This window comes from Lacerta agilis, chromosome 10 (genome assembly GCF_009819535.1).
Source record: "Lacerta agilis isolate rLacAgi1 chromosome 10, rLacAgi1.pri, whole genome shotgun sequence".
NCBI lineage: Eukaryota > Metazoa > Chordata > Lepidosauria > Squamata > Lacertidae > Lacerta > Lacerta agilis.
Window position 1 is genome coordinate 36,046,733 of NC_046321.1, and position 12,020 is coordinate 36,058,752.

General features: G+C 40.5%; 1 protein-coding gene across 3 annotated transcripts in view; it reads left to right on the plus strand.

Moving 5' to 3' along the window:
* The window catches only part of KITLG (KIT ligand), an 81,657-nt gene that overhangs the window by 41,257 nt on the left and 28,380 nt on the right, over nt 1-12,020 (plus strand). For 2 of the 3 annotated variants that reach the window (XM_033161802.1, XM_033161800.1), the window contains exon 2: nt 6,143-6,256. The exons of the other annotated variant lie outside the window; for it this stretch is intronic. In XM_033161802.1, coding sequence (XP_033017693.1) covers nt 6,143-6,256 — 114 coding nt within the window. The remainder of the gene's footprint in view (nt 1-6,142; nt 6,257-12,020) is intronic. 3 annotated transcript variants of the gene reach the window in all.

A 12,020-nucleotide genomic window follows, 5' to 3' on the forward strand; every position in this document is an offset into this window, starting at 1 on the left:
CCAAATTGCCTGAATGTTGAACTGGATATTCTATGCTTTGTTTGGAGCTCTTTTGGAGGGGGTGGAGGGAGTTCAAGTTCAAATTTGTCTAATGTGGTAGAAAAAATAATACTCCTGTGTCATTGCTACTATTACTATGCCTGATAGCTCAGTCCAAACATGCTTATTCAAAAGTACGTATGCATGGATCTGTCAATTCCAATTTGCCTCTGTTTCTTAGTTTTCCTATTTTAGTTCGGTTCTCCACATTTCTACACCAAACTTTTTTTGCATGAAAATTCATCAGTGCTTAATACAAATGTCTCCTAATATAACACATGTTTGTATGCTATTTTCCTTAATATGTGCAAGTTTATGCAGACTTTACTGGAGAACAGCAGTGAAAAATTCAGAAAGAGAGCAAATTTTGAAGGATGGCTAGGTTTTTGCTTGCATATTGTTTTGGAAAGTCAAATTACCCAGGTTTGCCTTAAAATGCAAACTGAATTGAATTTCTCCCCATCCCTGTTCAGAGGCAAGTCCCAATTTGCTCAGTGGAACTAAACCCCTAGTTTGTGTTTTTGGATGGAAAGAAAAATACCTTTTGTTGTCAATAAAGCTTTGTGACAACATTCCACATTTGATTCCAAAAGGACCACTGAATTGGCTATACATTTTTTTATGAATTTATATGGACCTTAAACACAAACACACATACACAATGGAAGTGACCTTAAAATTCCTTTGTGAGAGATACAGACATTGTACCTTGAAGACTTACCTGTACTGAAGGGAAGCAAGCATTAAAGAACAATTTGTGAGCTGCAATTTAATATGACTGCCCTGCTGTGAACACTTTGATAGCTTTTGTGCTGCTGTAAAAATACATTTTATTTTTAAATTGTTTTTTTCCAGCATATATGAACCCCTGTTGAAACCCCACAATGAAATGCTACACTCTCCCTTCAAGAAATGTCCTAACATTTTAAAAGCCATTAAAAAAAGGAGTAAAAACCAGTTTGATCTCTGCTCTTCCATTCCTGTACTGCTAAGTTCACAACACCATTTTTTTTTACCTTAAAAGTGAGCACAAATGCTCTTCTCCATTTGAAAACTTTTTGTTCCTCCAGTTAAGACCCCCAACTTGATGTAATGATATTCCTACAGTTAATTTCACATCTAATTTGACCCAGTAATGATGAAAGATCAAAATTTGTTCAAACGCACTTTGAACATCTAATTCTGCTGGCCAGGAAATCAGGTCTTTCTCTAAATCATACTCCTTGGTTAAGATCAAAAGCTCTGTCTCACTTGAATTTAGTTTAGGCAAACAATGTGTGATATGGATGGGTATGTTTGATTGATAATTGCAAAAGAGAAAGTTGTGCATCACTTGCTTAAAAAGAAAAAAAAGGCAGGGAACTTGAGATGCACACCCAAATTTTGAAGTCTTCCACTGTAGTCTCAGTCTTGAAATACCCAGTTAATACATCTTATCATGCAGTTCAGAGGGTATTTCACAGGCCGCAGGAAGCATTGGAAGTCCCCTTTTCCCCTCTGGGAGCAGACAAGATTCACATGGATCTCTTGGGGTCATGCTCCATTATGTAACCCCATTAATTTAATTCCGCAGGGAAATGTTTAAAAGGGCTACATACACACTACCGGTATAACTCGATAGCCCATTCCAAACACAGTTTCCTTCCTCAAAGAAATTTAGGTCATTATAGTTTTTACAGGTTGGTGGGAATTGTCACTCTGTGAGGGGTAAACTACAGTGTTCAGAATTCTTAGAGGAAAAGAATATGCTTCAAATGCATTTTAAAGGGATATTGTTTATGCAGCCAAGGTTTGTCTTGCTGGTTAGGTAAGAAGTCTGTTGCAGTTTCCCCGTCTTTGCTCTTCAGCTGTATCCTCTAGGATTAATTATTTTAAATTCTATAACTGCATGTAGCTATGAGGCATAACAGTATGTGGGAGGGTTTTTTTTTTTTTTAAACAGCATAATGTTAACTAGATCAAAGTACCGATGAATACGTATAATCCATGTTGTGAAATCTGGTGTCATATTCAATTTTGTGCACCTGTTAACATGTATCAGAAAACCTGTTGACTGAAATGTGAGGTGCTCACTGGAGATTCTCCTGCACATCAGTTAAAGCAAGTCTTTTTTGGGGGGGAGGGACTCTTGCAAGTCTCCTTCTCAGTTCTGTTCACATGTAAGTGATGGGAAGGATAGTTGTGGCTCACCAATACGGAGCTCTGCAACATGAGGACTACTCTTTCAACAAGCTGATAGGATGCATGCTACAGAGGAGAGGAGCTCACACCACAGAAGCATTTTATTAAAGTCATATAGGAATAATCGGTTGTTAACCCTTCCGCTTCATGACAGCTTAACCCCTGCCAATGGTAGTCATCAACAAAATAAAAGATTTTATAGGTTTTTGAAATATACTTCAACTGCAGAAAATACCTGAGGTGGTGGTGGTGAGGGCTCCACAGTTATGAAACTTCTTCCAAATTTAGTTTGACATATTTTTGAAAACTTGTGTTACTTGCATTAGCCCCCTTTTTAAAGTCAGCACTCACATAGCTGCTTTTGTGTGCATTTATTCACTTACTGGGCATGACATGATGCAGACTTCTAAAATTGAGTTGAGATTACAAAATCTTCCTCTTTCTCAAAATGTAAGAATGTGAGGTTATTCTATGAACACAAGAGGCAGGTTCAATGCAAAAGAAACTACAAGCCCATGCATTTCAGGGCCACTTCTCTCATTTTGAGGTGATGTGGCCATTTGTATCATCTTGCCAAGTGGTAAGGAGAATTTTTTAAATCATAGATTAGGTAGTAGATCAATGGTCGTCTGCATCTACCTTAGCATTTATCTAATACATAATGTGATGCGGAGAGTACTTTGAAATACACATTTGAAAACAGCTATTAATACAAACATAGATTCAAACCACTTAGAGTTTTAAGGAGCCATAAGCACCTTAAGATAGTGTTTATGAAATCAAGCTTTTGCTAGTTTGGGTGGACATGAGTGACAAAAAAATCATGTCCAACCACAGGCAAAAGTTGAGGGAATAAAATATAAAAAACAAAATCTGACAGAGTGGAACTTGTAAGAATATGGAGAGATGCACATAAGGGAGACACATTGAGAACACTCTGTGCACCACTGGCCACCCCCTCTCAAAAAGGATATTGCAGAACTCCTCTATAGAAAAGGCAAAAGATAAGGAAAGTGGAGCAGCTTTCTTGTGAAGAAAAGCTTTATACTGTACTGCTTTTTAGGCTGGGGGCGAAGAGATGATGACGGGAAGGTAGCACAAGAGATGTTTAGAAAATTATGAATTGCTTGTTTCTGGTTTAGACTCTTGCGATGCATGATAGATTGGCTGCCTTTAAAAGCAATCCAGAAACTGTAGTCGGTGCAGAAGAGGGTCACTGGTTTATTAACTGAAGCTGCTTCCAGACAATATCTGTTTAGGGGTGGAATTCAGCCACATGTCTACAAATTTAGGTTGAATAATTACACAGATGAGTGGGAGGTGTTATACAAAAAACAAAAAACAAAACATTTTCCTGGAAAAGTAGACTTTTTGTGATAAGGAAAGTGATGGGGAGATTCACTGGAAAGTGTAGAAAAGCTTTTGCTTCAAGGCAGCAGCATCTAACCTTCCCACAAGCAAACTGGAGTGAATGTTCATTAAACAGCAATTGCCATCTAATCTCCCTGAAAACAAATAATGACGAATGCCCAATAAACAGGTCTGAAAGTGCCCCGAGACTCAGCAGTTTAATAATAAGAATAATAGGTTTCCAGGGGGGCTAGCCATTTTTTGTGGGTTTTTTGCTGCCACGCTGAATACCTTTTTGTTCACCCAAGCCTTCAACATAATTTAAGTAGTCTCCCTCTCTGCTTATGAACCGTGTTTTGTTTTTTTTTTAAATTGTGAGGATGTGGCAAGTTCTGTTTCATTGTATCTGTCCGGCTTCTTCCCCTTTTAATGGTTACCATAGTATTTCACTTGTTTTTGCTTGCTTATTGTTAGCTACCTAGAGAACTTCATGTTATAGGGCAGCATACAAACACCAACAATAAATATGGAGACGAAAGAAGTAATATGCAGTCCATTTCTACACAAAGAATTCAAGATAATTACAAAGAATTAATTGCTAGTAATTTGATAACCGTGAAACGCGTGACTTTCCTACACAGTTGACTTACAGATTTATTGCTGCAAGATGGGTCACTGGAACAGATCGGTTTGTTAAAAGGATCAAACAATATGATGCTGGATATGCCTAGTAGCCATAACAGCTGAGAACAGACTCAATGTGTGCATTGGGTTTATAGGCACACATTGAAGGTTTTCCCTGCTCTCTTATGATACTGGATACTGGAAAATTCAGGGCTGACGAAAGGAGGTACTTTCACACAGTACTTTGGAATCTGCTCCCACAAGAGGTAGTGATGGCTACCAACTTGAGTGGCTTTAAAAGAAGAGTAGACAAAATCATAGAGGAGAAGGCTCTCAGTGGCAGCATACCCTGAATTCTGCCAGTAGCTGGCAATCACAGGTGGGGAAAGTGGTCTTGTGCTCATGCACTGCTTATGGGCTTTTAAAAGGCATCAAGTTAGCTACTGTGAGAACAGGACGCTAGACTACATAGACTCTTGGCCTGATCTGGCAGGGCTCTTCCTACATTTTTAAGAAACCAAACTAATTCACAATTCCAAGACGAATATATGGATCAGAACATGGTTATTCTTTGGTTCTTGCATGTCTAATTCTGAGATAACAGTTCTTGGATAAAAAAGGAGCTAAAATGCTTATAGAATGCATATTTTAAGATAAAATGCAAGCAAATATGTGTGGTTTGCTGGGGAAGTGCAAACATGAAACTATAGGCAAGTCTCTAGGATCAATTTCATTACAGTGAAGTGCAATTTCAAAGAGTGCTACCCTTGGGTGTGCTGCCAAACAGCTCTGGCTTGGGGAAATGCTCAGCTGTAGCATGTGAAAGCTAGGTATGCTATTCTAATGTGTGAAGTGTGTCTGCATCTCAGGATCATTGTTTTCATGGAACTGCTTTCCATGATTTCACATGTTTGCTTGTGTGAATATGGTAAGGGCCAATAAAGAACCCTTCCAGATCAGACCAAAATGCCACCTAGTCCAGCATCCAGCTTCTCACAGTGGCCATGCCAATGTCCCTGGAAAGTCCACCAGCATGGCTCGAAAGCAGAATACCTTTTCCCACTGTTGCTGTCTAGCTACTGGTACTTAACATCATCCTCAAAATAATGTATATGCCACTTTTCCAAATGAAGCTCAAAATGGCTCATGAGAGCAGTAAACAAATCTGTATATAAGTAGGGTTTGCATCCAACATTTGCCATACTCAGCAGAAACCCCTTTAAATGAATGGACACTTAGGTTCATCCCTTTCAGTTTTGAGTTTATTCTGAGTAAAACTTGGGTGCAACCTATAGTCAAATATCAAACACATTTTATGAATCGCCTATTTTATGCCCCTACTATCCAACTAACAAAAACATTTACGGTATTTTAACTTATGAAATACATTCTAGCCATCTTAGATAGATAGATTTATTTATTGTCATTGTCCGTATATACACAATATACACAACAACAAAAATCAAACACCCAAAGACCGGATTTACCATACACATTTGCACATACCATACACATTTGCACATACCATACACATTTGCACATCTTGAGACTGTTCTAGGCATTTTCCTGTCTCCTTGAGAGGATTGGGTTGGGGAGATAAACACTTTGGGTAGTATTCAACTAAGTTTTATTCAGAGTTGAATCCATGGAGTTTAATGAACATTACAGAGTTAGGTCTATTAATTTCAGTGAGTCTGTTCCGTAGAAAACTTGGTTGAATACCAGCCTTTATGTTTGCCTTGGAAGTATGAATTTGTTTCTGCAAATATTGCCCAATGAAATCTTAACCCATGATATCAGCATTTTTATCATACTCGTCTGCATTTTTGTAAGCTAGTGATTGACTATTTTACTAGCCAAGAAATGTTTCACTTCAAAGTATTGCATGTTACTGTATGTAATTGGTTCCTGTGAAGTTTACCAAGCAAATATTCCCTCTCTTTTACAGACTTGGATTATCACTTGCTTTTATCTTCAGCTGCTCCTCCTTAATCCTCTTATCAGAGCCCAAAGTCCCTGCGGGAATCCTGTGACGGATGATGTGTATGACATTGCAAAACTGGCAAGTGGCTTTCCTTGTAACCTTCTTTTTATATACTAAGTGTTGTGACTGTGCTAAGTAAGCAGACTACAGTAAGCAAGAAGGGACACTGGGGGAAGTATGTTGACTGAAGTGCTTCTTGACTTACAATTGAAGATTGAAGGTGCATTCACAAAAATGGTTGTGTTTACAGCAGAGCTAGCCAACTCGGTGCCCACCAGAAACTGTTGGACACCAATTCGCAGCAGTCCCAGCCAGCATGGCCAATGGTCAGGGATGATGGGAATTCTGCTCATCTCCACTGTAGCATAGCATTGCAGTCAGGCATTGACTCCACCACCTCATCCCAAGGGAATTCTCTCTGCTCAGGACCTCCAGCCAGTGAGGGACCAGGTCACTGGGGGACAGACTTTCAAGGGGCAGGGCGGACTGTGTCCAAAGGAGGACTTCACTCTGGTCCACTTCTCAAAAATAAAAAGCAGCTAGCCCCTTCCCTGGCACTGCCATTTTTCCATTTCTCCTTTGGGTTCAGCTTGTGCCTACCTGTTACTGTGGGTGATTGCTCAGTGCGTGACCTTGCCATGGATGATCTCAGTCCCATATTGGGGATCAGGGAGGAATTTTTCTGTCAGACTAATTCGTCTCATCTGAAGGTTTTACTTTCCTCATAACATGTGTCACAACTTAGATGGGTGGGCATTGGGTAAAGCCTTCGTCTTGGTTGGAGGAGAGGTTGTAAGCCTCTGTCTGTGCCGCTGAGGGAACAGGTATCCCATTTAAGGAATCCAGGAGGACGTGCTTCTGTCCAGATGCCCAGATGGGGGCTAGGGTTGTAGCACTCCTCAGGGCAGATATTTGACGTATGTTACAGGGCCTAACCATCTTTGGATCGACTCCCATAAAGCATCCAGCAAGTAGGTTGGTTGATATAGGATATACCCAATGCCTAGGCCAAACTCCTTACATCTGTAATCAATTAAGTTGTGGCTAATTCAATCGAAAACAAATACACACACCAGCCAGTGTGGTGTAGTGGTTAAGAGCGGTAGACTTGTAATCTGGGGAACCGGGTTTGTGTCTCCGCTCCTCCGCATGCAGCTGCTGGGTGACCTTGGGGTAGTCACACTTCTTTGAAGTCTCTCAGCCCCACTCACCTCACAGAGTGTTTGTTGTGGTGGAGGAAGGGAAAGGAGAATGTTAGCCACTTTGAGACTCCTTCGGGTAGTGATAAAGCGGGATATCAAATCCAAACTCCTCCTCCTCCTCCTCCTCCTCCTCCTCCTTCTTCTTCTTCTTCTTCTTCTTCTTCTTCTTCTTCTTCTTCTTCTTCTTCTTCTTCTTCTTCTTCTTCTTCTATTGCCATGTGTAGTCCTTGATTGGGTGGGGTGATGGTTTTACTGCACTTTGGTGTGCAATAATTGCTGCAATCCAACAACCTCTGGAGAGCACAATTTTGGCTACCCCAGATTTGCTGTATCCAAGACAGCAGCTTTCTGGGGCTTCCTGTTCAACTCAAATGTTTGTTTTAAAAGTCAGCAGCACATCTCAGATTTCCTTAATTTGTTTTCTTTGGTCCATTTTTGATGCCCATTAGCAATCCCCAAGTGCTAGTATTAGCTTTTCTCTCAAGCCCCTGGCCCCTTAACCTAAACCTGAGTGTTTCATTTGTGTGTTTTTACTTGAAAATAATGGATTGAGGAGCATTCTGCTTGTGTTCTCACAATCTTATGGAAGAAAAACCAAATCGCGTGCTTTCCCCCTAATTAGAAAAAGGGCAATCTTTTATGAATTGTGTTGTTGTTTTTCTTTTACAAAAATGCATCTCAAAGGGGATTGTGCCAATTTAGATTAGATCATCCCAGCAAGAATCAGATAATGGAAATGTCACTGAGAAGCAATTCGTAACACACAGCCTTGCATGTTTTACCCCCAAGTAAAGAGTAAGTAAAACAGCATGCAGTACAGTTATGAACAATGTACAGTGATCTTGTGAGCTGAACAATTTTTTTAAGTCACATGGAATCTAGAAAACACATGTTCGCTCACTTATGAGAAACATGTTGCTTTTAATGTGGAAATGAGTAAATATAATAAGGGAAACATTAGCTGATACTGCTCCACATTGACCCAGTTTGCACATTAAGCTAAGCCAAAACATGGCATGGTACAGGTCTGAAACTAGGCTCTCTGTCACCCGGGGCAAAGACTTGGTTTGCCACCACCACCCCACATGTGTTTGTGTTCTCTCTCTCTCTCTCTCTCTCTCTCTCTCTCTCTCTCTCTCTCTCTCTCTCTCCAGGGAGGGATGAATACAAAGTGCTTCATATGTCAGCATCACATTTATTTCATTGCAGATATTTTATTTTCAGTATGAAGAGGACTCAATTTTTGTAGCTGATTGTATGCAGCAGTGCCCTCTTTATGTATTCATATGGTGAAAACATGTATGTTGTCCTCTAGATCCAAATATACACACACACACACACACAGAGAGAGAGAGAGAGAGAGAGAGAGAGAGAGAGAGAGAGAGAACACATAAGCAAGCAATACTCCAAAGTGCTTCTGTTCCCAAAACAGGCAGGAGGTGGTGTTTTGATCTCTTCACCATTTTTAATTGATCTTTGAGACGTTGATGGAAGCAAAAGAAGAAGAAAGAAAGAAAGCAACAAAACTTTCCCTTTTCAACTTGCTTGGAGAGCAACTTTCTCCAGGATTTTTCTTTCACACACAGTTCCAAAACAGACAGAGGGAAAGGGGAAGGAGGATCGTTTTCCAGGTTTTCCTGCTTCCGAGTTCCCCTTGAAAATTAGCATCCCTCTGGTGCTCAGCAGCTCAAGAACCACACAGCTACAAAAGACGGGAAGGACGCTTTTAGACTCTGGAGCCTCAAGGAGGTGCTGCGGTCAGAGGAAGCCCCTGCAAGCTTGGAGCCTCTAGAAGCTTCACCCAAGGCTGAGACCCTGCCCTCCATTAACTACAGCCCTGCTAAGTGTGAAATCACATGATCTTAGAAAGGAGATTGCAGTCATTTTGCTCCTTCTCCAGTCCTGATGCTGCTGTCCTTCTGTGAACTATGCCATGGTTTGGCTTAACATGTCATCCATATCCAGGCTTGTGGTTTTTCTTACTCTAGAGAAATGAACTATAATGATGAACTATAACAAAGGTTTGTTCTATAGCATTTGGCTTGTGGTTTATGTGCAGGAGATAAATTAAAAAACCAGGTTTGGATGGCACACTAAGGCAAACCATAGTTTAGGTCACAGCAATGTAGCAGGACCGAAGGAGGAGCAAGTAACCACACTATTCTTTCTGGAGCCCCCGCAGTCATGTGCTTGTGTCAAGCCATGGTTTAGCTTTGGGGTATTTGCAATGTGTGTGGCTGGGGGAAGGGGAAAGAGCTGGTAAGTCATGGTGTGAAACAGTCCTGCATGTGATCAACTCTCTTTCGGTACAGTAAACCTTTGAGATTTTTGAGCCCTTGCAAGTTACATGCTTTCATGCAATCCATTTCATGCTACCATAAATATTTATGGTGAAGCTGATCTCCACGTTGGAAGAAATGTGGTTAAATGCCTTTATTAGCTTGTGCAGTACGAACAATCACACCTACCAGCTTCCTAAGGGAAAATGAAATAGTTTCATGTTGTTGTTTTTCCTAAGTAGGAGTTTAATGTTTGTTTGGTGGTGGTGGGGGGTTTATAAACAGTGCACATATGGATCCTCGAATGTGTTGGAAATCTGAGGTGAGATACTCACAAAGCGGAAGTTGCCCCCAGTTCCATTCACCACACAGAGGCAGCTTAAGGTCCAAATAGTTTACTGTTGCAGGAGATAAGGCTTCAGTAATACATTTCTGGGCATTGATATATACATACAGCTTGTAGGCTTTGCAGGTACAGATACAGATAAGTAGAAATACCTCCATATTTGAATCACTTCTCAAGATTGACACTGACACAAGACAGCACAAGACTGAGTGTGATATGCCTTAATTACTTATACCAGGCATGGCCAAACTTGGCCCTCCAGCTGTTTTGGGACTATAACTCCCATCATCCCTAGCTAACAGGACCAGTGGTCAGGGATTATGGGAATTGTTGTCCCAAAACAGCTGGAGGGCCAGGTTTGGCCATGCCTGACTTATACAGTCAGCACTGGGCTGTTGCCATAGCAACTGACTGGGCCGACTCTGCACCTGTTGGCTTATCTCATACACGGAGTGATTTGTGCTCATGAAGAAAATCAACCCCTTCCTCAACGTCCAGTTCTTCAGACACAATGTGCAGACAATTCCCACCTCTGCATGGTTCCCCACCATCACCAGTTACTCAAGCACCAAGAACAGTTCCTAGTGTGATTCTATGCTTGAACTTCTTTAATTTTTTATACATTACATTTATATACCACCTTTATCTTCCAAGGAGCTCAAGGTGGTGTGAATGGTTCGCCTCCTCTTTATTTCATCCTCAGAACCCTGTGAGGTAGGTTAGGCTAAGAGATGGTGACTGGCCCAAGGTTACCCAGTGAGCTTCATAGCTGAATGAAGATTTGAACTATGGTTTCCCAGGTCATAGTCCAACATTCTAACCATCATGCCACACTTTTTTGGGAGTTTTCTGAGAACAAGCAGAGCATTACAATGGGGCCAAAATATTTAAGTTATTGCTTACATCTGTGAGGCATAAGAAATGGCTTTACAAAAAATTAGACCATGGGTCCACCCAGCTCAGTATACCTGACTGGCAGGGATTCTTCAGGGTTTGGGTCATGAATCTTTCCTAGCCCTATCTAGAGGTGCCAGGGATTGAACCTGCATGTAAAGTTTGTGCTCTACGACTAAGATACAGCCCTTCTCTGTTTGACCGTCTTTTTCAGATTTCTAAAAAATAAATGTACATGCTTGGCCTTTTACAAACCATTTCAAAGGCATTCTTATGTGTGTCTCTGCTCAGCTTACTCATGTAAGGCAGTATGATGGGGGGTCTGGAAGAATTTACAATTTTAGTGCGCGTTAACTGCTGTTCCTATTTGTTAATTGCTGTTCTTAATTTTAATTACCCTACTCTCCAGGCTTTTAATTTAAAGCGGCAACTCTGAAACAATGCTTTTTATATTTTCACGAGCTGCCTGGAAACATTCTATGCGCATAATATTAATTTTCTATTAATTGTGTTGATGTAATATGGTTTTATGAGTGATGCCGCACAGTTTTATGATCACTGTTCACAATCTACTTACTCAAGAGCCATCAACTTCAGTAGAAGTGGTCTGGCATAAGTGGTTTTAGTATTGCACTGTTAAATAAGTAAATATCATTAACTATTTCATTGTTCTACTTAGAAGGGAGGCACACTTTCCCAGCTGAGACAGAAGGAATAAAGAGGAAATGTATAGTGTGGGAGAATATAAACAAGAGGCAAGAGAGGAGAAATGTACAAGCAGGAAAGAAAGTGAGAATCAGACATCTAAGCAGAAGAAATAAACTTCAAATGCAGAGAAGGGGCAAATGAAATGAAACGGAAGATCTAGCAGCTGTGCTAAGTGAAGCCATAAGGCTTTGTTCAGCTATTTATTAAAATAACAAACGGCCTATTTATTCAAATAACAAAAGCCACATATAAGCTTTGGTGGAAGTGCAAACTTCCCTTTAAAAATTATTATTGTCCTCGTTTGAATGGAAGGTATTCTACAACCAACAAAGTAACCTGAACCAAATGAAACAAATAAGCATGGACTCAGACCTCTTACAAATAAACAGGCGGGTTTTTGTCAGTCACATACA